Source organism: Halictus rubicundus, chromosome 1 (genome assembly GCF_050948215.1).
Source record: "Halictus rubicundus isolate RS-2024b chromosome 1, iyHalRubi1_principal, whole genome shotgun sequence".
Lineage (NCBI taxonomy): Eukaryota > Metazoa > Arthropoda > Insecta > Hymenoptera > Halictidae > Halictus > Halictus rubicundus.
The window spans coordinates 30,244,948-30,267,187 of NC_135149.1; the positions used below are offsets into that span (position 1 = coordinate 30,244,948).

General features: G+C 37.4%; 8 protein-coding genes across 13 annotated transcripts; 2 read left to right on the forward strand and 6 right to left on the reverse strand.

The window, feature by feature from the left end:
* Window positions 1–50: 50 nt before the first annotated feature.
* On the reverse strand, window positions 51–2,919 carry LOC143360427 (prostatic acid phosphatase). Its single transcript, XM_076799255.1, has 8 exons — window positions 2,785–2,919; window positions 2,472–2,667; window positions 2,215–2,303; window positions 1,779–1,877; window positions 1,465–1,704; window positions 1,212–1,397; window positions 489–824; window positions 51–409 (listed from the first exon to the last, which is right to left on the reverse strand). Exons 2-8 carry the CDS (start codon window positions 2,569–2,571, stop codon window positions 233–235), a joined length of 1,227 nt encoding a protein of 408 aa, XP_076655370.1. The 5' UTR covers window positions 2,572–2,667; window positions 2,785–2,919; the 3' UTR covers window positions 51–232.
* Window positions 2,920–4,338: 1,419 nt separating this feature from the next.
* On the forward strand, window positions 4,339–7,211 carry Fest (wurstfest). The gene is made up of 6 exons (XM_076799265.1): window positions 4,339–4,573; window positions 4,880–5,170; window positions 5,341–5,465; window positions 5,535–5,652; window positions 6,278–6,444; window positions 6,544–7,211. The coding sequence occupies exons 1-6, from the start codon at window positions 4,379–4,381 to the stop codon at window positions 6,767–6,769; spliced, it is 1,122 nt and encodes a 373-aa protein (XP_076655380.1). The 5' UTR covers window positions 4,339–4,378; the 3' UTR covers window positions 6,770–7,211.
* On the reverse strand, window positions 6,627–8,673 carry Pbp45 (proximal sequence element A Pbp45). Of its 5 annotated transcripts, none has more exons than XM_076799294.1 (6): window positions 8,602–8,673; window positions 8,345–8,510; window positions 7,915–8,212; window positions 7,496–7,806; window positions 7,258–7,417; window positions 6,627–6,765 (listed from the first exon to the last, which is right to left on the reverse strand). In XM_076799294.1, the coding sequence occupies exons 2-5, from the start codon at window positions 8,485–8,487 to the stop codon at window positions 7,288–7,290; spliced, it is 882 nt and encodes a 293-aa protein (XP_076655409.1). In that variant the 5' UTR covers window positions 8,488–8,510; window positions 8,602–8,673; the 3' UTR covers window positions 6,627–6,765; window positions 7,258–7,287. The 5 variants fall into 5 exon arrangements, with proteins under 5 accessions (XP_076655409.1, XP_076655402.1, XP_076655418.1 ...); XM_076799287.1 differs by having other exon boundaries at window positions 6,641–6,762; XM_076799303.1 differs by lacking the exon at window positions 6,627–6,765 and adding an exon at window positions 6,777–6,894.
* A 226-nt stretch (window positions 8,674–8,899) lies between these two features.
* Window positions 8,900–12,048, reverse strand: Asprs (aspartyl-tRNA synthetase). The gene is made up of 12 exons (XM_076799980.1): window positions 11,836–12,048; window positions 11,488–11,525; window positions 11,336–11,420; window positions 11,067–11,250; window positions 10,881–10,983; window positions 10,499–10,820; window positions 10,263–10,434; window positions 10,031–10,178; window positions 9,765–9,954; window positions 9,523–9,603; window positions 9,338–9,449; window positions 8,900–9,261 (listed from the first exon to the last, which is right to left on the reverse strand). Exons 2-12 carry the CDS (start codon window positions 11,523–11,525, stop codon window positions 9,098–9,100), a joined length of 1,599 nt encoding a protein of 532 aa, XP_076656095.1. The 5' UTR covers window positions 11,836–12,048; the 3' UTR covers window positions 8,900–9,097.
* A 179-nt stretch (window positions 12,049–12,227) lies between these two features.
* Phb2 (prohibitin 2) lies at window positions 12,228–14,477 on the reverse strand. Its single transcript, XM_076800090.1, has 6 exons — window positions 14,199–14,477; window positions 13,800–14,062; window positions 13,268–13,585; window positions 13,107–13,184; window positions 12,927–13,023; window positions 12,228–12,687 (listed from the first exon to the last, which is right to left on the reverse strand). The coding sequence occupies exons 1-6, from the start codon at window positions 14,326–14,328 to the stop codon at window positions 12,494–12,496; spliced, it is 1,080 nt and encodes a 359-aa protein (XP_076656205.1). The 5' UTR covers window positions 14,329–14,477; the 3' UTR covers window positions 12,228–12,493.
* Window positions 14,478–14,669: 192 nt separating this feature from the next.
* LOC143361028 (succinate dehydrogenase cytochrome b560 subunit, mitochondrial) lies at window positions 14,670–16,066 on the forward strand. Its single transcript, XM_076800269.1, has 5 exons — window positions 14,670–14,799; window positions 14,877–14,933; window positions 15,170–15,369; window positions 15,446–15,588; window positions 15,704–16,066. The coding sequence occupies exons 1-5, from the start codon at window positions 14,780–14,782 to the stop codon at window positions 15,806–15,808; spliced, it is 525 nt and encodes a 174-aa protein (XP_076656384.1). The 5' UTR covers window positions 14,670–14,779; the 3' UTR covers window positions 15,809–16,066.
* Rfc38 (replication factor C subunit RfC38) lies at window positions 15,921–17,701 on the reverse strand. The gene is made up of 5 exons (XM_076800102.1): window positions 17,396–17,701; window positions 17,113–17,250; window positions 16,877–17,042; window positions 16,482–16,800; window positions 15,921–16,407 (listed from the first exon to the last, which is right to left on the reverse strand). The coding sequence occupies exons 1-5, from the start codon at window positions 17,480–17,482 to the stop codon at window positions 16,050–16,052; spliced, it is 1,068 nt and encodes a 355-aa protein (XP_076656217.1). The 5' UTR covers window positions 17,483–17,701; the 3' UTR covers window positions 15,921–16,049.
* Window positions 17,702–17,822: 121 nt separating this feature from the next.
* Rassf8 (ras association domain-containing protein 8) lies at window positions 17,823–22,041 on the reverse strand. Of its 2 annotated transcripts, XM_076799961.1 has the most exons (10): window positions 21,804–22,041; window positions 21,392–21,701; window positions 21,213–21,323; window positions 20,696–21,007; window positions 20,260–20,619; window positions 19,776–19,937; window positions 19,585–19,701; window positions 19,370–19,509; window positions 18,984–19,291; window positions 17,823–18,915 (listed from the first exon to the last, which is right to left on the reverse strand). In XM_076799961.1, the coding sequence occupies exons 2-10, from the start codon at window positions 21,461–21,463 to the stop codon at window positions 18,815–18,817; spliced, it is 1,683 nt and encodes a 560-aa protein (XP_076656076.1). In that variant the 5' UTR covers window positions 21,464–21,701; window positions 21,804–22,041; the 3' UTR covers window positions 17,823–18,814. The 2 variants fall into 2 exon arrangements, with proteins under 2 accessions (XP_076656076.1, XP_076656065.1); XM_076799950.1 differs by having other exon boundaries at window positions 21,392–22,041.
* Window positions 22,042–22,240: the final 199 nt, after the last annotated feature.

Below are 22,240 nucleotides of genomic sequence, written 5' to 3' on the forward strand. Positions count from 1 at the left end.
GTCGAGGAGAGGAAATAAGATCCTGGACGTTAAAAAACATATTAACAATATGAAAAACATATTAACGCGTCATTTAATACGTTTTATTATACAAAAAGTGTACAGCTCCTTAATTATTTGTTACACGAATTCAGATTTTACCGGCGACGTTACTTATTGGTAATCGTTTTCCACTTATTGTAAACGTTCTTCGCTTTTTCATAATAAAACACGCAGGTCTAGGTAATTATAGTTAAGGAAGCGGAGCAGGTGGGGGTGTATAGTCCCCTTCAACCTTGCATTCTTCTTTCCAATCGTCCGGTATCATCGGTTTCACGATTTCTATGAATTTGTCCAGCGGACAAACTGTTGTACATCCAGGTATAGTGAGAGGATACGGTTCATGGTCGGTTGTGTTTCTTAAGAACACCTATATAGGGGAACGCATGAAAATTATACGACCGTTTGTTTAAATACTTTTCCCGTTGCATTAAACATAAGTTTCTTACTTGAACATTCCAGCCATTTGTGTCCTCGTGTAACTCGATCATGGTCATGATATTGTAATGCGGCATTTGGCTGTTCCACACATGCAGAACGTCCAACAATGTTACAACTGTACTGTCGTGCCCGACGTACATAAACATTTTCCTGTCTACAGGTTCTATGGTCTCGTCTCTCTTCGCCAGCATATCGGTCACGATCTTTTTAATGAAAGGTCCACCTTTCAGCCTCTTCAGGACATCGTTGTACCCGTTCAGCTCGAAATCGTACAATGTCAGCGGCTCCAATTTGTCAGGATAGTAATCTTCAGTCCATTCGGGGAGCGTCAAATTCATTTGTTTCTGAAATTCCGAATTTATAATTCGCGCGAAGCCATTTCAACCCTTTGCACTCGGAGGTATTTTACTCATACAATACTTAAATGTTTAGTGATTCATCAAATATGAGTTTAATAAGGTAAACAATATTTTTAACAATGGCATAGCAATTTTTAGTGGCGCCTCCGAGTCGCCACACGAGTGCTAAGGGTTCATTCATTCAACATCTTATGCACGTATACGTAGCTGAAACAGTAGAGAGATAAAAGGAATTAAATACTACTAATGTATCTACATGAAGCTATAAAAAAGGGACGGAACAAATTTACATTTGACTCCAGTACTTTGTAATTGGTGCAGAAAATGTTTATTTTGCATAAAGACCCGCAGTCTATTAATTGGAACACTCACCTCGGCCGTTAATGTTCCGTAAAGAGAATTAACATCCTCGGGGGATGAGATTGTCATGCCCGTTAGAATCGTTAATTCTCGGTACAATTCTATGTTATCCTGTTGAACCTTTTGCACTTCCGGTAAAGACGTAATTGTGTGTCGCAGCTTGGTGTACCTCGGACACATGTCCCATATTAACATCAACTACAGAGCAGTTGAAAATGATTACAATCAAGTATATGAAATTCAACGTGTACATAAAATCACATACTGTATCTTCGGAACGCGGTTGATAAAACAAGGTGACCGGTTGCCAGGGTAGATCAGGTTTGAAGGATTGCTGCTCGGTTGGTTTCCATAAAGCAGCGGCTTCCAGCAAAGCGGACATCTTTGTACGATCGACAGCGGTGCATTGCAAGTAGAATATATCTGGACTGTATATCGGCCCCAAAAAATCGCTATAACGCTCGCGTAGATAAAGCCCTTGATTATATTGACTCCTCCTTCCCTCCTACACAGTAGTTTTTAAGTGTATCATCAAATCGGATCTTAATATTAGGTCATCCAATAACGAGAAGGAATTACGTTCGTCAGTTGACCCCATCCATAAGGCTCCATTGAATTATTCACGTAGGGATCGTTTGGATATGTGTCTTGCGGCGCCCTTTCCCCGTGCCTCATTACCTGAAAATGACTTTCTCTAATGTAGACTAAACAATTACTCAAATAGAAAAGCACAAGTAAAAATTCAGTATCGAGCAGATATTGCGAGATTATTATTTTATTCTTTCTTTAGCACTGACATATAGTAGAAGCATTCAAACACCGAAATACGTACACGATTAGTGTTTTCGCTAATTAGTAACTGCATCTTTGTGTACCTACTCTAAAAGTTCCGTCATTTTTATGTACCATATGATAAAAGTTAATCCCGGTTTCCGCCGCGACAATAGACTAAATTTCAGATAATGAAACAGCGTCTTTTTTTTTCTTGGATTCGACGGGATTCTTTTCTACCTACCACCGTGACCAGCCGAAGCGTGGTGTCTTCGCTTTTGTTCTCATTTTCCCTGTCAATGGTCGCGCCTTCTTCGAGTGTTACAGGCGATCCTAGAAACGAAGTGAACGTGATACATTAAATTACAATTTCAAGGACGTTGGTGAAACTAAATACCCGGTACGGTTAAAATAGTGACGGCAATGCGTGCTCGTTGCTCTATGCAAAACGGAGCGCGACCGTTATCGAAAAATTGTGTTATCAGAAGAAAGACGAATTACCTGACGACAAGTAGGCGACGATTGTCAGAAGGAATAATTTGACACCGAGCATTTTTAAATACGTCAAATAGACACTCGAGGACCGCCTTCCATTGACCATCTGACTGCCGCGAACTGTTCCACGTGCAGAACGGCCGCGTACTGGGACCTTAAGAACCGCCAGCAGATAAATCCCGTGTCCCCACCATGCGAAAAGCTGTATTATACAATACATTATAATGTTACTAGTAACAAGACTGACTTGCCTTCAAGTGTTGCACATTTATTCTATTGATGTCAACTATCTCACGCGCGAAATATAAAAGACGTGTACCTTGCACGTGCTCCGATTCTCCACGTTTGCGAATCGTTACCGTCTCCTCGAACCTGTAGAATAAATGATCAATTAATAAACGCCACAATCAAAGCCGATACACTATGAAACTACGATTGCCAATTGTCTAATTAGACCGTTGCTCTAGATTCTTTGGACACTGCTGTACAGAGAGTATTTTTCATTTTTAATCCCGCATAATTCCCGGTAAAGAGAACAATGCCCGTTTGGAGGAAAAACGAGGATTGCGCGGTTATGCAATAAACTGAGCAACAATTGCTTGTTATTGAACTCTATGCTCTACCCGCTCCGAAATCGTAGACATTTTAATTGCTATCCTTGAGTACATACATGTGACGCAAAATTAAATACCATTGTTCAAGACATGCTACCGCGCCGAGCGTGATTCATCGGAATTCACGAATTAAGAAATGCAACTTTCGGAGCACGAAGATCGGGTCACGACGCCCACGCACGGAGAAGGAACCAGCATCGAAACCGGTACAGACTCGTTCTTAATGACATGCGAATATAATTGCGACCCAAGAGTAAATGACGCTTCAACATTGTTCAGCATACTAAAAAGAGATATTTATATGCGTGACGCTGCTCCATGAATGGACGTTATTGATAAACTGCAATTGCATAATGCATTCAACGAGGAAAATCATTATAAAACCATATTATGCGTCAACGATTTTGTAATAATTACTACATGAATATTATGTAATTGCATGCTGGCGATAATGATGCTACTGTGCATCCACGTGGAAGAAAGTGTATTGCTATTAGATATCACTATGAAATAAAGATGGATTTCAAATAAAGTCGCACGCCTTTCCTCGTTCAAAACGAAAGACGAATCAAAGTATTTAGAGCAACAGGGCAATGTTGTGATCATTTCAAGTGTTTCTATATGAAATTACAATTTGTACTCTTCCGTCTACTCTTTCGTCTGTAGGATTCGTTTGGAGCGAGTCTCTTGTCACACTTTATTGTCAGGGCAACGGCAAATCAAGATGCTCGTTTGTTTTATCGAGACATCGTCCAGCGCGTCGCTCTTGAAAGTTTATACAAGCATCTCTAACGAGCTGATCTTAGTCGACGCGATCCACGAGCTAAATAGGAAAGCTCCGGGTTAGAAGAATTACGTATGCGAGGATCTTCGTGAAATCGAGGACCGGAAATCCGCCGAAGACGTGGATTCGTTGGAGGGACCCGAACGCGTGGATACAGAACCAGTTTCAGCCGTGGATCGCATAAACGAGAGTGGTCAAACGGTGGTGTCGAAACCCCGGAAGTCCCGTCGCAAGAAGCCGAAAAACGCTGCCGCCAACTCCAAGGTCCCTTACAAAACGATTCGTGAATAGTTTACGAAATTGTTTCGGTAACGCGCTCGTGCTTTCTCCTCTCGCGAAAGAGCCTCTCAGAATACATCCAGAATACATTCGTTGAAATTTTCGTTATGAACTGTGAACTGTTAACGTGTCACGCGCTGATAATTCTTTAAAAAATTTGAGTCATTTCAAACTGTCTTCGCATAATCTTACATATATTTTCCAATGATTTCCTCGCGAATTTGAAGGCAAAAGCAATGGCTACTCCTTGCGGCGAGTACCGAAAAGATATACAGAAGCGTAATACACAGGCGGGATCGCAATCGCAGAATCAACAACCGTGCTCCATGCCAGCGATCCAGAATCAAACTAACTCGACGGCGCCGATGCGATTGAGATCCCTCTACACGGCGCACAGCTATCACGCGCAAACAGATGAGTCTAACTACCAGGTACATCTGCAAGTACAGCTCGCAAACTTGAAGAAGACTATTGGAATTTTCCCTTTCGCATTCTCCCGGTTTCGGTGTTTAAACGTTCAACGTCAGCAGAGGTGTCCGAGAACCCGAAAATTCTCGAGAGTCTCGAAGCGTTTAAGAATCTCGATAGATTCAAGAATATTTTTGAGAATCCCGAAAATTTCGGGTCCCCCGCACAGCTTCAGCTGCGAGTCATCGGTCCTATAGATCTCTTCTGATTTGTTGAGCTGTAGCTTGAAGACCGTTCATAGATCAGACATAAGAATTGTTTTCCTCTAGCGATACAGTGAATTTTCCAAGTATTTTGAAGCGCCTCCGACGGAGCAATGGGGCGGATTGACGAACGCGCCGACGTTCTCGAATTCGACGGCACCTTGGCGGCAGCCACGCAATTCGAAAATTATCTCGCCCTACTACGAGGAGACTTGCGTCTACGCGGAGAACTGGAGGGAACACGATACCGATGCAGCTATTGTTGTCACGCCGCACGGGACCATTTCCTTGAGACTCCACAACAGGATCCGAGTGGACATGACGGTGGACCGTGCAGTTAGAGTGATCAATTTCAAGGTACCTCCTTCCTTCTCCACTTCGAAACTGGGCTTAAGATGATCGTGTCGAGTCTCCTACAAAACGGGGAAACATGAAATCGTTGGTTCCCGTTCAAATTCATGAAGGGAAACAGCTTGTTGTTTATACTTACACAATTTTCATGTGAATTTCATTTGTCGTCAGCGTAGAATAACATTGTATTATCGTTGAGTGCTTCTGGAGCAGCCGCAGCGTTACTACACCCGAATGGAAGAATATATCAATACGGGTCACGAGTTGAAATCTTGGCTCACGATGCCCACGGCAATAACAAGTTAGTAGAGTATCTGTAACACCATCGAAGTACCGTTAACGATGATTAACAATTATCGTTTTTCGATAGATACGCGAAGATGTGGTACAAAGGAGTCAGCTTCACTTCCGAACAGTGCGCTCTTGTCTACTTAGTCGACACAGCAGGAACGAGAACAACCACTGACTCGTTCTCTGATATGAGTCAGGTATAACGATTCGGTGAACCTGCAGAACTACCATCTGGTTATTTTTTGATATATTGTAGAAATTGAATTACTTTCATGCAAAAGAAAAAGTTGTTCAAAATGTTGAGATTTATATACAGGGTGAGTCACCTAACGTTTGCACCTCAAATATCTTTGTTGTTTCTAAAGATACGTAAAATATGGTAAGGACAAAGTTGAATGGTACAATGGGGCTGACATGATGCCATAAAAAATGTTGTTTTTATGTAATTTTTTTTTTGGAGATATCAAGGTCACCTTGACTTTTTTAAATGTAATCGCCCTTTTTTAAACACCTACAATGATAGTCCCTTTCATTAGGAATGCAGTGACTATATTATTCCAAGGTCCACTTTGATCCACTTTGATTTTGTGGAATTTTTGAGGTTTCTAGTTTGGCAGTCAAAGTGTTAAAGTTTTATATTATTATTTACATATTTTCTTCTGAAGTCGTACCATAAGTGGTGACTCTATTTGAGGTGCAAACGTTAGGTGACTCACCCTGTATATCCAAAAATGATAAAAATCGAAGGGTAGCTGTCCTGCAGGTTGACCAATGATACTAATGTATGTCTAAGATTTTTATTTACTTCGTATCGCCTTCCAGGATTTCGCTGTAAGCGTTTTCTATTCCCGTTCCCGACACGGTCCTGTCTGCTTGCAAGAAGCTACCGCAGCTTTGAGCGCTGCTCAGTACTGGTCAACGAACGAAGGCGTGGAGAATTGGATCATCAATAATGTCCGAGTTTCCCAGACACCCGATGGTCTTGTTAGGTACCTTCAACTCACTTTGTTTCATTGTACAATCGCTTAGTAGCCTGGCGTTTCACGCAATGGACAATTAAAAATACGCGACACCTCTGTTTCCCACAGGATTGCTCGGAACACTAACAAGTATCAGTTGCGTACATCCCCGAGTAATGGCACTGCCTCGTTGACTACTCCATTTTTACATTGCACCGCATCTCTGGGCCAGACATCTCATCTTTTTGTGCGTCGCGGCGAACGACGCATGCACTACGACGGGACCAGTTTTATCGTCCGAAATGCAGGTCACAGTGCCGGGTTCGACGATAACAATCAGCTGAAAGTCTACTAAGAAATTTTCATGCGAATTCCTACTACTGTGTGAGCTTCGTTGAAAGCTGCCGTCACTAGAACACGCGACTCATCGCATCCAGTATACAGATTCACTTTTAACGTCATAAATACAACTATGTGGAACTGAAAAATATATACGTCATATATTTTGGAACTCGGATCACTTGCAGAGAGCGACACGACGCTACAGCAAGACCACCAAAGATTCTAACCAGTTTTTAAGTTTAGAAATTTATTGAATTCTATTTTAAAGATGTTTAGTAATTTAATTGAATTGCCTTCATTTAGCTCAAAACATATATAGCATCAGACACGTGCGGAGTACAATGTATTCTATGAAAAGTTCCTTTAAATTCGGAAAGATTAATGTTTCTCGCGAACTTGTTTCTTATACTGCTTTGTACATTTCTCAATAAATAATGACTTGAGTACGAACACTATACTGCTTAGCATTCTATATTATATCACAAAATAAAAAAAACTTACAGATAAAAGGTGTATTCTTCGTAAACAGTTTTAATCTAAATCCGTCGGTATGTCTGAATCGACCTCTTCGATTTCTGGATCATCTGTAGAGTCGTTTGAATCCGTTTGATAGCCGTCGTGAAGTAGCGGCCGCATTTTTGTTTTTATGTTAGGTCTTCTACTATTTATAAACACGAATTAAGCAAATAGACAATCGCATTATATTAATTACATCATAAAAACACAGCGAAGTACGTACTTCTTGAATTCTCTTGAGGTTGAAGCACCACAATTATATGAGCTCTGTACCTGTTGGTTTTTTCTATCTTCCTCAAAGTCTCGAATGTCGTTAATTATTTCCTCTGCAATATCTCCGTTAAACAATTTTAAGCTAGTGTTTGTCTTAGTATTTGATATTAGTACTTGCTTCTGTTCTTCGTAAGCTTTACTTAATTTCTTGATTTTTGAGATAATTTGCTGATTATCTGTCATGTCCTTCAAAATTGGCATCACGGAGTATGGATTAAAGGACTGCATTTCTTTTGTACGATAATGCTTCTCCAGACCATACTAAAAACAATACACCGAAAAGATTATGATATAATAGCATAGTCCTAGTCGTAGCCATTCATTAATTATTTTTGAGAACATTGAATCTTTTTATCATTTGTCAATTACCTCTTTGTCAAATATACAAAAGTAAAACGCATTGTCCAGTATTAATTTACATAATATATAATTAGCATCTAAATGCTCAGCTTCCTTTATTTCTGCATGCAGTTCACTAATACTTCTCCAATCGTTTAATTTGATTCTGATCTTGAATAGATCAGTGGGCATCTTATAATAGATTCCGTACAAAAGATATAATCCTCCGATACGTTCCTTAAATCGTAGAGGTAACAGAAGTAATTTCTTACATGTATGCAGAGCTTCCTCGCAGAACTCTAGGAGTTCAATATACGATGGACGTCCACTAAAAGTGTAAAAAACAGATTAGTGGTAAAATTTAGATTACTGCCTATGTTTAGAAATCTTATCTTTCATATTATGTGTAATATTCTACGTGTGTAATATGTGATAATCTATATATTCATGTGTAACTTACGTAAACACTAGAGAAAATTTCATGTCCTTCCAAATCTCACAAAATGTTTGAAATCTAATATCCTGCGCCTGTTCGAAACGGGTTAGTAATTGTTCGCAATCTTCTTTGAATCCCCTCAAAATCAACGACTTCCCTTTTGCCATTTTGAAGGTCTAGAAACACACAACTGTTATCACGAATTAATCAATTGCTATTCAGTAAGCAACAGCGAACACCATTAATATAGTATCTTTCATGATTATTCACTGTTCATTTACCTGTTGTATACACAATGAAAATATTTTAAAACTCGTGTTCGATATCTATTCTTGTTTGACATCGCATTTCTCTCGTAACATGCAGTTGCGACATCTATGCGAACATAACCTAGAACGCGGGAAATTTTTAAAAGAACTTGATACTTACTAAACCTTGTTGTTGCCTACAGTAAAAAAGAAACTGGACCTAGTATCATTTTTACATTATTATATTAAAAACCAAACGACTTGAAACGAAATAATTGTTACCATTGGAGAGAAATTTCAAAAAAAAAAAGTGTGCAACTTTTACCATTTGCTTTTGTAACAGTTGAATTTATTAAAACATCGTTGTATGCGCGAAGAAGCTAAATAATTTAAAAGCATATTTAAAATATTTTATTTATTATTTCTCCTCTACTGTAAAGTGATTAGCAGTTATGTACATTTACTAATCACTTTTGCATGAAACGTTTTGATGCATACAAAATATGTGAAAAAGTAAAAATCTTAAAACTTAAGGTGTCAGCCGTTTGGGGTCACGGGGGAACATCGAGACTTTCCTGATGTTATCCAAACCAAGGTATAGCATCACAACACGCTCCATTCCGATACCACCGCCGGCATGAGGAGGACATCCGTATCTAAATGCGTCGATGTATGACTTAATTTTCTCCAAATCTGAAATATTAAGACAATAATAAATACCTTGGAATAGGAAACTTTATGTAGAAAATATTAGTTAATCTAAACCTACCAATTCCATGATGCTTGGCGCGTTCTGTGAGAAGCTCGGGATCATGAATACGCTGTGCACCAGAAATGATTTCCTCGCCACGCATAAACATATCGTACGAATTTGACAATTTCTGTAATTCAATATTCAATTTCTGAATATTCAACATATGTAATGATAATTAATATGATGAATTATGTACTTACGGGATTATTTGGATCTGGCATTGTGTAGAAAGGCCTCACTGCTAATGGGTACTTGTCCAACATATAGAAATCAGTGTCGTACTGAAAGCAAAATTAGAAGCGTTTAATTTACATTCCAAGCTATATATTAGGCCAGTGCAAAAGTTTGTGCCCAATTCTTTGTTGTATTTTAATATAAAATCGGGCAAGAACTTTTGTTCTCACTTAATACTTTGAGGTATATTATGAATGAGAAATCGTACTTTTGCCTTCACAAGTTTGCCCAACAATTTCTCATCGGGTGTAGACAAATCGTCTTCCTCGCCCAAAGTTACTCCAGCTTCCGCCAATAACTCGATCGCGTCGCTAAATTCTAATTTCAGGGCCGGATCTAAGAATTTGAAAGGTTCCACGTTGTACTGTTGACGTACAGCCTCAATTTCGGCAGCGTAACTAAAATCATATAACAGAATCATTGTAAAGAAAAGGCCTGGTTTAGTCTTGTGCTGATTAGTACATATTTACTTACTTATTGCGAAGACCTTTGAACATTTCTGTGAACATTTGCCCAATAGTCTCCATCACCTCGTGGTAATGATATTTAAATGCCATTTCCAAATCGAGACCGACGAATTCCGTCAAGTGTCTGTGCGTGTTAGAATCTTCAGCTCTAAAAACTGAGCAATTATTGCATATATTAGATAATTACATTTATAGCGAATTATAATGGATCATTTGTTAGATTTCTAATTCTATAGTACCTGCTCCTACAGTAAAAACTTTGTCAAAGTCAGCAGCAATAGCCATTTGCTTGTACAGCTGAGGAGATTGAGCTAGATAAGCATTTCCTTTAAAGTATGATACTGTAAACACATTTGCACCACCTTCGCTCGCAGCAGATATAATTTTTGGTGTATGGATTTCCACAAAACCCTACAAATAAAATATTAACTAATTAAATCATTATTATACGCAACCAACTTCAGAAATCACTTACTTTATTCGTGAGGATATCTCTGAATAATTTACAAACTCCTGCTTCAACTCTGTATATGGCTTGATTGGCTGGAGTTCTTAAATCCAGAACTCTATTGTCCAGTCTAGTATCTTGATTGACTTTTATGTTAAGAGCATTATCATCTGCTTCTCCCATAGGCCTCGAAGCATCCTCAATTTGTAGAGGTAATTGTGGCTTAGCAGCACTTATCACAAATATCTTTTCAATGTGTACCTCCACATCTTTTTGCGTGCAGGACTCAATTTTAGAAGGCACGCATTTGACTACTGCCTCTGTATCCACAATGGACTCTTTGGTAATGCTGTAAAATGATTTAATTAAATGCCAAACAAAATTTTTATCATTCGCTTCTGTAACTTACTTTGATATAAACTTAATCATTTGTTTGCTAGTCTTTTCATTTACTGCTGCTAATCCCTGCACTGTATACGACTGTTGTCTCAAAACAATAAAGCACTGTTTACCTGTAGCAAAATATTTTTATGTTACCTGTTGCTAATTGAATGAGCTAAATCAAATATTATTGCTTTTAGTTCATGCGACGTACCTTTAGCACGACTAGTATGCAAACGCCCTCTCAACCATATAGTTTGATTTTCTAATGCTGGAGTCAAATTTTTGATATCGGTAAATTTTCTCTCTGTATACTTCTCCTTGCTCTGTATCATTCCTGTGTCTCCATATTTTCCCACTGAAACATCTTCTTCTTGACTTGATTCTTGCTGTGCTTGCTGCATTCATGATACAAAAATATATTCGTTTTTAGATCAAATTAAAATAAAGTCTTTTTACTGCATGTGTAAAAATCTGGCTTACATTTTGAGCTTTACGTTCAGCTTTCTTCGCTGCTTTCTCAGCCTCCTTTTGCTGCTTCTTGAGGGCCTTCTTTGAGATTTCATCTCTTTGGAAGAAAAATGTCTTTAAAACGATGAATGGAAGAGCACTCGAAGAAATATCATTTATCTTACCCTCCTACAGGTGATTCTGCTGGCTTATCCTCTCCCATCTACAAAAAAGATACAACATGTCATCCCAGTAAATTAAAATTATTTTTTCAGATCAAGAACGCATATGTTACGTTAACACTAGGTTTACGGAACTTTAAAAGTAACAATTTCATATTATTTTATAAAAATATATATGCAAAGCAATAAATTGTCCCATAGACTTAGTGCTAATGTACAAATATATGAAACGACTCAATTCTAATTTATTACGAACGATAGTTTTATATAAAACGCATATGGAAATGATAGAAAAAATAAGGTTAACCTAAATTCATATTCTTCAATCTTTATTACTTTAATGATACACACCTTCGTCTATTGAGAAGTTAACACTCGCTAAAATTCGACACCTATTTGTAGCTTTGTGTCATAAAATGACAGTAGACTATTTAGTATAGTCGCACACCAATTTAAGATATTCTGGAATTGTGCGGTGTTCAACCTCGAAATACGATCTGGTGTTATCTCATATTTTATCTTTTCGGCGCACCCAACGATACGAAGATGTTACATCAGATTGTCAGATGCTAAAAGAGTACACCCAAAAGTAACTAGTTAATGGAAAGTTTACAATTATTTTCCAACCAAAATAAAGTTATACATAATTTAACATTAACAAAGATGTTATGATAGTATCGATACATAAAATTATCATAAATTCGCTTCGTAATTTGAAACAATTATATCATAAGATAGAAAAATAAAATATATACCTTTATTTATTTTGTACTGACATTCAATATAATACGGACAAATTACAAGTTAAATGTTATTTATGACTATACTGATAATATGTGACACACACATATATTCAGAAAATTATTGAAACTTTGTTACAGAATTCTATTAGTATAACATCTTTAAAGCACTTGAATATTTTACGATGGCAATAGGATTCGGATAAGGAATGAATTAAAAAAAGACGAGCTCGCATCGCAAGATCTCTTCAGACCTTAACGTTTGCAGTTCAAGGAACAATCATTTTTGCTCCATTATCTGCTGAATCCAATAAAGTCGACATTTGCTCCTCTGGAGTTAACGGTACAGTGTCATGCAACGGCTTTTTATTGATTTTCACCGATGACTCAGGATCGGATTTTAATGATTGCACCGCGGTTTTCGTAGCGTCATTCCAGCTTTTCCAGCCCACTTCTTCATGACCTGCAAGCATATGAACTCGAGATTTGCGAGCGAGCATCATCACAGCGTAGGGCATGATAAGGGAGACAAAATACAGGTGCAATAATAGTTTGCATCCAAAACATCTAATGAATCTTATTGACATCTTTTATCAGTATCTACATAAGTAACATGAAAAAATCACTGTACGCTGTACGTAACATTGTTTGCAATGGAAAAGTATAAGCATGGAAAAGTTTCACAGTGCCTTTATTTCTTACTTCTTAATTTGTCTGATGAGTCGTCGAACGATGGGTCTTGAATATTCAACATTAAATTAGTGCCACTAAGATAAATGCGATTTTGGGAGGCAGCAATCTAAAAAAAAAGTTACATTTATTAATCAGTTGTTTAGTCGAAGCTTGTAATACTATAAAAATAGAATAATCTTGTATAATTACTGTGCGGGAAATAGCCTGCGCTGCTCGAAGTTTCCTCAATTTCAGATAACCAGGATTTTGGCTAACGGCTAGACCAAGGTGCACAGGAGTTAAGGATATTTCTTTTAGAAAGAGGTTAATTACGTTTTACTATAATAATTTGTATTATTGTTAAAGGATATCATTTTAGCTGCTTCAGCTTCTCCCTCTGCCTGGACAATCTTTTGCTGTCTCTCTTGTTTTGCTCTTTCTACAACGAAAGCTGCTCTTTGTGCTTCCTGCTGGGCTACTTGTTTAGCTTCTACAGCGGCGGTATACTCTTTACCAAAGCTCAGCTCAGTAATGGATACATCGTCCAGTACAATATTAAAATCACGTGCACGGTCTGTTAATTCTTTTCTTACTAAGTTTGAAACCTGTTGTCTCTGCGTAATCAGCTGCGATGCATTGAACTTTGCTACGACCGACTTTAATACTTCATTACAAATGCTTGGCAGAACCTGAAATACAATTTCATTCTTGAGAACAATTCAATAAAGTCAAACCTTAGTAATTCAGGAGAGAACGGTCAGTGCAGAAGTTCATGCCTGCTTCATGATTGCTTGTATTTTAATACGAATTCGAGCACAAACTTTTGCACTGGCCTAATACATCTCCTAAATTTCCATCTAACTGTTGCTGAACACCCTGCGTTATTATAAAATTTTTACCAACCTTCTCATCATAATCAAGACCCAAATTACGGTACATTATAGGTAATGTCAATGCATCGGGACGGGAAAGTACACGAAGAGAAATATTAACCATCTGCAGATCTTTGGATCCGGTGGGGGAAGAGATTTTCCTAGGTCTGCTTCTGATATCGTAAATAATTGGATAATGGAACCATGGAATTCGGAAATGAAGACCCTCGGTCATAATGTCTTTTTGAATGCCTCCTACACGAGAAAATATAATTGCTCTGTGGCCAGCCTCCACTGTAACGAAAAACAAATTTTTTTTATCCGTTGCACTATTTGCAAAAATAAGAAAATTGGTAAAAGACAAAATTTCATATTATGACAATAACCGTGCAATTAAGGATCATTAATGGTATTTAAAAATCACATTAACCTGTGTACATAGATTTCGAAACACCATAGATCGCCATGCCGGCCGTAGCGAGGACTTTAACTCCCAAAGAAACTCCATTCGGGTTTTTAGCGAATCGTGATGCGAAATCGTTTAGCTTGTTTTGTGCCATTGTTAATCACAAGAACGTGTCGTTGCGCCAAATCAAAAATCGATGACTGTTATCACAGTATTCTTCCGATGTGATCAAAATCAAAGTTACAATGCCGACGGTCTTCGGTTCAAAATGGCAGACAGACAACGTGCAGAATGTGGTGGGAAACTATCGATATTTCCGGCTATCGATATTTCTCCATAACTAAATAGTGCAAGTTCACAACGAAGAAGAACCACTAGGGTGACTTTACATGTAATTCGATCAGGCTCATTTTCATGAAACAAATTATAAATATTTTTAAAATTAGATGAACTTCTCTTGTCTCATACACATTTTATTGGTGTCCAAGCTTGCCGAAAAATAAGATTTCTATCTTATTTTTTAAATAAAATAATTACTTGCTATCTATAAATTGTGTTTATATGTCCCGCAGATAAAAATACAGAACATTCGCAAAAAAAAAAACATGGCGCTGTGCTATACGAGGTAGTGAAATGTCTCTCGATTTTACGTTATATTTTGTTGCAGTTAATAATGTTCACGGCTTAAATTAATATTTTTAGGTTGCTTTGCCGACGAGGCGTCGATTTCCGTAATTTCCGCAGCTTGTACACCTCCAGGTAACATTACATAATATATAACCTTCTACTTCATTTCGGTGTCAGTTCAGTTTCGGAACATGCAAATCAGTACTATTATATATTCCTATGTGGAGGAATTCTCATCGTTCATATTCTATAATAACTTAAAATTTACCGTAATGATTCACATGATTACTATTTTAGGATTTTTCTTTAACATCACATGACATGTCTATGTATATAGAAATTAATAGCTATTGAAATAAATGATTTAGCCAGCTCAATGCTGCTGCCACTAAACCATTGTCTTCTGGATCTGCGGTTTGTGAATCTCACGATGAAAAGAATATGCGTCTCAAGCGTCCCATGTCGCCCCACTTGACGATCTACCAAATTCAATTGACAGCAGCTCTATCAATAACACATCGCACAACAGGCATGATACTGGCCGGTTATGCAATGGTACTTGGTTTGGGTAAGAATGCAATTCTTTATCAAATGAGAATTGCAGCAAGAAAAATATAGTAATTATGTTAGACCTGTAATTGCAGGGACATTACTTATTCCTGGAGGTATTCCATGCCTCATTGAGATGACTGAAGATTTAGGTTTATCTGCAGCTCCTCTTTTCGTGCTGAAATATCTTCTAGCTCTTCCTGCTACGTACCACACATTTAATGGATTCCGCCACTTGGTAAAATATCAGTTGTATACTCTTTGTACAGAAGCATTTTTCGAATTAGGCCACCCCACAATATATGGGATGACCTAATAATTGTTTTAATAATTTTTCTTATTCACATATGCAGGCTTGGGACCTGGGAAAATTCCTCACCATCAAAGAAGTATACAGCACTGGTTATGCAGTAACTGGATTATCAGTGATCGCTGCTATTATCCTTGCTGCAATGTAATCCTAATTAATGGCATGGCCAAATTGTGATACAATTTTCATTGTAAATTTACAGTATGAGTAGATCAATAAGTCTCGCGTCTTGTACTTTGCAAATTGTATTAAATCTAGAATGAAACATTTCGTTAGAGTGTATTATTAATTTGTAACACAATTTAGAAAATGTATAATAATTTATTAAAAAACTTATTTATGTTCAAGTAGCTGTACTCTCAGTACATTCGAATCTATCAATAAATATATCACACAAAATCCTCGAGAGACGAATCAATGAATTTCTTATAAATTGCCATGAACCGAGCGGCGAATGCTTCTAAATGAAAAATTGCTTTCGATCCCCTGTGCATTTTGTGCTCGCAATCCGCAGCAACTGTTGCGATTTCAATTTTCAATTGGAGGTCGCAATTCTTGATGCATTCTTGTAGGAGTCCCTTGAATATCAAATCGGTTGGAATCGCGTGCGTTAATAGTTCATACAATCTATTCCGTATTTCCAACAATTTCCTTGGACTCTGTTCGCTGACCATCATGTTGGCAGTGTTTTTAATATACACTTGCCAATCTGGTTCTGTTATCTTCTGATCTGCAGTAAACGGGTATCTGAAAGCACGCGATTTAAACTTAAAATTTAAGCTGAAAATAATACATACTTTGTTGAAAATGAAAGAACCTACTGTTCAACTTTACAAGCTTCGAACATCAATATAGCTCGTCTTAAATTCCTACCACTAGTTTCAGCCAGTCTAGTAGCCAATTCATCCGGTAAAGTTAAACCTTCGCGTTTAGCAATTGATTGCAAAATACTATTTATGTCAGATATCGATGGAGCTGGTACTCTAATTCCTAGACACCGAGATCTTATAGCTGGTAGAACTCTAGACGTTGAATTCGCGCAAAGTATCAATCTGCAAGTAGCAACGTATTTTTCCATTGTTCTTCTAAGCGCATGTTGTGCATCTTTAGTGAGCTGATCCACATTTGTTAAAAGTACCACTAGAATAAAATGAAATTAAATTAGTTAGACAAGAATAGATAGTAAAGAATTATGATTGGCGGTAATTTTATGTACCTTTGAAGTCTCTTTGTCCACTTGAATCTATTTGGTGAGTTTGAGCAGTTGTTTTTACCAAATCCATAACAACCACTCTATCGTAGATACCCACATCGCTAGGATTCACTTCTATGTGGTAATTGCTGCTTATGGTTGTTATCTCCAACTTCTTTTTGGATGGTGTCTGAACAATGAAATCATCCAAAAAATAAAATCTCAAGTTAAAACAATAAATAAATAAAAGATTAATCTACTTCAAAGTGCATGGTCTCCATCCTCAGCCTTTCGGATCCACTTCCATATAATTCTTTTATAATACACATTATACGAGTCTTTTTTCCTGCACCTGGTGGTCCATACACTAACAGATGTGGAAAATCGCCTTTTTGCACCTATAATTGTGATGTTCAATTAATAAAAGCAATATAGTTTTGTTTGAAAATTATTCTGAATTTTGAATTTGACTCGCGGAACTGAACAATGGTTTGTCAGATAACCTCTTTCTCTGTCTATACATGCACCGATAAATTAAATTACCATGTTTTTTAAGTATTCTGCTTGCTCCTTATGATAGTCCAATTTTCCGAGCGTTGTTGGCCGATATTTGTCCACCCAGAGACTCATTTTCGCCTAATTGTTGTAGAACTCTGGTATGACCAATCTCCCGCCTCTTCCACGATTTCGCAAATACAATAGCGTATTAGTTAATGTCACGTTATAATATCACAATTATATGTTGAATATTTACATTATGTACAATCGAATGTTGTTTGCTCAATTATTTGCGCGTGCAATAATTACTCAATGAACAAACGCCGGCAATACTCACAACTCAACAGATGTAAACACGACTTCAAAAGCGCGCGAAAAATATAGATAATTATAGCAGTCAATGGGTTCCTTATTTTTTAAAATTTTATTCATGTGTAAATAAAATTAATGCAATGAATGAGAAGCATATTTAATTTTATTTGATCTTGACTTTTATTTGTATATTCAATTATACAATAAGTGCTTGCCTCTGCAACAAAAGCTAACACACTTTGGTAGATACAATAAATCATTGTACGAAACGTATTAGAATTATCCATAACGAGATTATTACGTACTAGAAAGTAATATAAATTCTATATAAAATGGAATTATACACAAAATAATCTGAATTATTAGATTTTCAAAATTATCGCTAATGATAATGGCAGTGTGTGAATATGTTTCTAGAAATGCATGCTGATAATGAATGAACGACGATGATTGCTACACAAATCTATTACATAAGATGAAGGAAAGGTTCACTTTAATTAAAGGAATCAATTGGATAAATCGCGCGTAGAGCTTGAACTCGGAATGAAAGTTAAGAAGACAGCTTCTTATCTATTTAAAAATACGTGTAATGCAAACTAGAATGTTTCAATAATGTCTTTCAGACTTCGTTATCACATACTTTCAACGATATGTACAAGACACATATAGTAAATCTACTACATTTGTATTTCAACTATATAGTGCACCAGTAAGCAAATGCTTTTAATTCACAGAATTATTTTGATTATAGAAAATATAGAATATCTTGTGATAGTATTTCGTGCAGTTTGCAACAAAGTCATAACGACATTCTCTAGAATTGTACAGTTCGAGTGCGTCGTACAATTCATAATTTTTCAACACTTTGGATAAATGTATTGTCTGATATACCTATAATCCTTCATTATACGCGAATAATATTTTAAGTGATTATTATTTAATCCTTACAACTAAGTTTGTTGAAAATTATATGGCCAGTGGATGAAATGAACAGCAATAAATCCCGTTCACATACAATACAGAAAGAAAATACTTTCTTTGCGTTTAACGTTCTTAACGAATGCGCGCACAGCACATATTCTCTACGTGAAACGTTTCAAGAACGAATGTTATCATGTTTGACTTATTAAAATACGTTGACTTAATGTACACTTATACCCAGACACCGTGCGGATTTTTGCTGGTAGGTACTGCAGTCTCTAATTGTCTCGGGGAACCTATCATTTTTCGTGTACTGCCTGGTTTATGAGCACCTAAGTATTTTTGGAGCACGTTAGTAGAGCAATTCAAAGTTTTTATCGAGCCAATCAAATTCAAATACCTTCTAACAGCGACTTGACTTGTTCGTCTTGACAAGCAACAGCGAGACTTTGTAGATTGGCTTCTTTCATATCAGCTACCAACCGTTCTACTTGCAACTTCTTTTCAACAATGGCAGACTCTAGGCTAACTACTTCGAGTTTTAATGATTCTGCACACTGCGAAGCTAACTCTGCGGAGCGTTTGGCTTGTTCCACCTCGTTTTGAAGGTGCTCTACCTCGGTAATGATTTTACGCTCCATTATTTGCCTTTCGTCTGTTTCACGACTTATATTGTGCTGCTCTATGGCGAGTTCTTCCATGACTAATCTGTAACATGGAAAAAGAAAAAGAAAATGAATACCGTATCATATATCGTACGAATCAAAAGAACAATGTCTTTTTCACCTGATTTTATTTTTACATTGAAGCAACTCTGTTTCACAGTTTGCAAGTTTTGATCTTAACAGCGTTATCTCCGACTTCAGTGTCTTTTCTTGTTGTCTGACTATTTCACTTTCCTCCTCTACATGCGCCAGTTCTTTCAACTAAAAAATAAACGAGTCACGGTACAACGAATAATGTTAGCAAAACCTATATCTCGATGCGTTTAGAAAACACACCTGCTCTTCGATCAGACGACCAGTAGATTCCATACGATTTACTTCCTGGGAAATATAATCCATTTGATGTATTTGCTCTCTATTTTTAGTTTCCCAATACAATATTTCAGCATCGAACTGGAAACAATTCATTTCGTAAATCGTTAACTTCATTTACCAACTGCTATGGCGGAAATAGCTTTCTTTCATACTTTCGTAAGGTCTGCTTGCTGTGCATTTATGGTGTCACGTTGCTTGTTGACTAGTCTAATAAGTTCAACGTATCGTTGAGTGTAAGCAACAGTGACCATGTTTTGGGATTGACCAGATAATTGATTCACAGATTGAGCTTGTCCTTTCGTATCCTGGAATTCCTGAACACACGAAATTGGTTAGGAGCCTCAATAGCGTGACCGTATACTATCGGTAGAGGCGTGTGAGAACCCGAAAATGTCGATTACCTGATGATCGGGACGGGTCGTTCGGAATTCCCCGAAATTTCGGGACTCTTGATTATATGGGGACTATTTTCAGGTCGTCACACTAATATACTCGGGATTCCCTGATGTATTTAAGAACGCTAATACGCTGAAGAATCCCTAATATCCCGAATAAAATTCTCGACCCGTTCGGACCGGACATTTTCAGGTTATCGCACACCTCTAACAATCTTACAAAGAATCATTTCTGTAGAACCTGTATGAGATTCCTTTTCAGCTTCACGGAATTACTAGAAGATGGTTGATCCTCCTTATGAACATGAGGACTTCCACTATTTGTACTAGATTGGAATTGTGATCTTCCAGGACTGTTTAAGTTAGGCGGTGGAGGATCTCTGTATGGTGGCAGAGTTCTTAATGGTGGAGAGCCTGGTCCTGGAGGATCCCTGTATGGGGGAACTTCCCGTACTTTCTTTTGCGATACATGAGTATTGCTCTCACTGCTGCTAGCACGAGTAGGAGACTGTGCCGGCTTTTGAATATTCTTCCTTATGTTCAGTTCCTTATTTTTTAAATGAGGTGTGGGCTGAACTATGGCAACGTTTTCCATTTGAATCTGCATTACAATAAGATATGAACATTAGAAAAAACTGTTTAAATTTTATATTTGATGTAATGTATAAATTAACTACTTCTGTATTATTTTCCATCATATTTCCATGCAATCCTCCGAAGGTTAATGACTTTCTAGTGTCGCGATTTCTGTCAAGACACCCTTGGAAATCATCGAATTCAGAGTTTAAAGTTGATGCAGTGTTTTTAGTATCATCCTGTCCACTAGTGGGTATCGCAGAGTGCTCTGAAGTAGAGCTGACCACACCGTTCGACCGTGGACCATGATTCAAGCGCGTACCTAATGAACTCGGTGCCTTATTACTATCTGGTGTAGAGCGTCTTAATATTAGTTGCACTTCTGACGAGTACTCTCCCCATTTCATCAAAATCTAGTAAGAAAAGTGATTATAGCAAGATATTTAAACTTGTTCAAATTGGTGATCTGTTTCTTCATGCTTTATTTGTGAGTATACTATGCTTCAGAGCAGTGACTACGATCTATCCACATTTGTTAGCGCTACTGACACTATTAATGCTGAAACTATTGTTTAACCCATAGAGGAAGTACGAAGAATAAATTGCACATATCAATACCTTCAAAGGATTTTCATACGGAGCTAATAGGCGCTCGTTAGTTCGCCATCTCTCTACTAAAGTGAATCTACCTGTTTGTCCCGTGGCGTGAGCAAGAGCATATACTACATCCTGGAAATTAATTTTAGATTGTATAGAATACACAGTGACTACAAAATATTTAAACGAATAGTACCAACCTGACATGTAGTGGTTTCTGTAACACCGCAGACAATACGCTGTATACCTTCTACCCATACTTTCAGCTCCATAACGTCACCAATTTATAATCGTAAGATTAAGCCTTAGCATTGCTAAATCGTGATACTAAAAGGTGGTGAACCATTCGTCAGATTCGAATTTGAAATGATACCGTTCGCACGAAAGATTTTTGCGCGAGGAAGGTTGACGCGCGTTTCCTCGACGATCGATTTTGAATAGTGCAGGTCGACGGTCCTTTTTCATTAGCTTCGCTAATGATATATGACAAAATCCACCGTTTCCTTTAACCTGTAACGTGTAATTATCAAAATGACAGATTTACGTCCATGATAACGCAGAAGACAGGCGAACGCTTTTCTCTAACTCTCTGTGATAGCAGCGTTACGTTACTTTGCCAGTGCGTCATGCTCTTCTAATTACAGAGACATTGCGCGCGTGCAACGACTGCACTTTTCTTGCACACCCTCGCTCACTTAGGCTTTTTATAAATACGAAAACTGTTTATCCCGATCTTAATAATAATATGGGATTAAACAGGCTCGGTCGATAATTCGAAGAAGCCGACAGTGAAAATACGTATGGGGTTGCGCACTCTATTCAAACCATACAATTTTCCTCGAAAAAACGAGAGTTCCCTCTTGTGCCTTGATATGCAATGGCAAAACATATATAGCAGAGTATGGCTCTTTATAGTACGAATTGTAAATCCACTAAATCGAAATTCTACAATAATTGGGCTAAAGAATCTTGATGAAATGTATTGACTAAAAAAAGCATGTTAATTGATACATAGAGGGTTAAATAAATGTTCAATGTATGTTTATTAT

What these genes read in the sequence shown, in the direction of transcription:
- Pbp45 (XM_076799294.1), bottom strand. Translation starts at nt 8,487, where the DNA reads ATGGCAAAAGGGAAGTCGTTGATTTTGAGGGGATTCAAAGAAGATTGC. An exon ending in AAATTTTCTCTAGTGTTTAC is followed by an intron (nt 8,213 to 8,344) that starts GTAAGTTACACA and finishes TTACACTTTTAG; the next exon opens with TGGACGTCCATCGTATATTG. An exon ending in TTTGTATATTTGACAAAGAG is followed by an intron (nt 7,807 to 7,914) that starts GTAATTGACAAA and finishes TATTGTTTTTAG; the next exon opens with TATGGTCTGGAGAAGCATTA.
- Rfc38 (XM_076800102.1), bottom strand. Translation starts at nt 17,482, where the DNA reads ATGAGTCTCTGGGTGGACAAATATCGGCCAACAACGCTCGGAAAATTG. An exon ending in CAGAATACTTAAAAAACATG is followed by an intron (nt 17,251 to 17,395) that starts GTAATTTAATTT and finishes TCACAATTATAG; the next exon opens with GTGCAAAAAGGCGATTTTCC. An exon ending in TGGAGACCATGCACTTTGAA is followed by an intron (nt 17,043 to 17,112) that starts GTAGATTAATCT and finishes TTCATTGTTCAG; the next exon opens with ACACCATCCAAAAAGAAGTT.
- Fest (XM_076799265.1), top strand. Translation starts at nt 4,379, where the DNA reads ATGGCTACTCCTTGCGGCGAGTACCGAAAAGATATACAGAAGCGTAAT. An exon ending in TTAGAGTGATCAATTTCAAG is followed by an intron (nt 5,171 to 5,340) that starts GTACCTCCTTCC and finishes TCGTCAGCGTAG; the next exon opens with AATAACATTGTATTATCGTT. An exon ending in GATGCCCACGGCAATAACAA is followed by an intron (nt 5,466 to 5,534) that starts GTTAGTAGAGTA and finishes GTTTTTCGATAG; the next exon opens with ATACGCGAAGATGTGGTACA.
- LOC143361028 (XM_076800269.1), top strand. Translation starts at nt 14,780, where the DNA reads ATGGCGCTGTGCTATACGAG. An exon ending in CGCAGCTTGTACACCTCCAG is followed by an intron (nt 14,934 to 15,169) that starts GTAACATTACAT and finishes TAAATGATTTAG; the next exon opens with CCAGCTCAATGCTGCTGCCA. An exon ending in TTAATGGATTCCGCCACTTG is followed by an intron (nt 15,589 to 15,703) that starts GTAAAATATCAG and finishes TCACATATGCAG; the next exon opens with GCTTGGGACCTGGGAAAATT.
- Asprs (XM_076799980.1), bottom strand. Translation starts at nt 11,525, where the DNA reads ATGGGAGAGGATAAGCCAGCAGAATCACCTGTAGGAGG. An exon ending in GCATACTAGTCGTGCTAAAG is followed by an intron (nt 10,984 to 11,066) that starts GTACGTCGCATG and finishes ATTTTGCTACAG; the next exon opens with GTAAACAGTGCTTTATTGTT. An exon ending in CGCCAAGCATCATGGAATTG is followed by an intron (nt 9,262 to 9,337) that starts GTAGGTTTAGAT and finishes TTAATATTTCAG; the next exon opens with ATTTGGAGAAAATTAAGTCA.
- Rassf8 (XM_076799961.1), bottom strand. Translation starts at nt 21,463, where the DNA reads ATGGAGCTGAAAGTATGGGTAGAAGGTATACAGCGTATTGTCTGCGGT. An exon ending in CGTATGAAAATCCTTTGAAG is followed by an intron (nt 21,008 to 21,212) that starts GTATTGATATGT and finishes TTTTCTTACTAG; the next exon opens with ATTTTGATGAAATGGGGAGA. An exon ending in TGATGGAAAATAATACAGAA is followed by an intron (nt 20,620 to 20,695) that starts GTAGTTAATTTA and finishes ATTGTAATGCAG; the next exon opens with ATTCAAATGGAAAACGTTGC.
- Phb2 (XM_076800090.1), bottom strand. Translation starts at nt 14,328, where the DNA reads ATGGCACAAAACAAGCTAAACGATTTCGCATCACGATTCGCTAAAAAC. An exon ending in AAGCTGAAGCAGCTAAAATG is followed by an intron (nt 13,185 to 13,267) that starts ATATCCTTTAAC and finishes ACTCCTGTGCAC; the next exon opens with CTTGGTCTAGCCGTTAGCCA. An exon ending in CGCAGGCTATTTCCCGCACA is followed by an intron (nt 13,024 to 13,106) that starts GTAATTATACAA and finishes CTTTTTTTTTAG; the next exon opens with ATTGCTGCCTCCCAAAATCG.
- LOC143360427 (XM_076799255.1), bottom strand. Translation starts at nt 2,571, where the DNA reads ATGGTCAATGGAAGGCGGTCCTCGAGTGTCTATTTGACGTATTTAAAA. An exon ending in CGCTTCGGCTGGTCACGGTG is followed by an intron (nt 1,878 to 2,214) that starts GTAGGTAGAAAA and finishes AGTCATTTTCAG; the next exon opens with GTAATGAGGCACGGGGAAAG. An exon ending in AACCGCGTTCCGAAGATACA is followed by an intron (nt 1,398 to 1,464) that starts GTATGTGATTTT and finishes ACTGCTCTGTAG; the next exon opens with TTGATGTTAATATGGGACAT.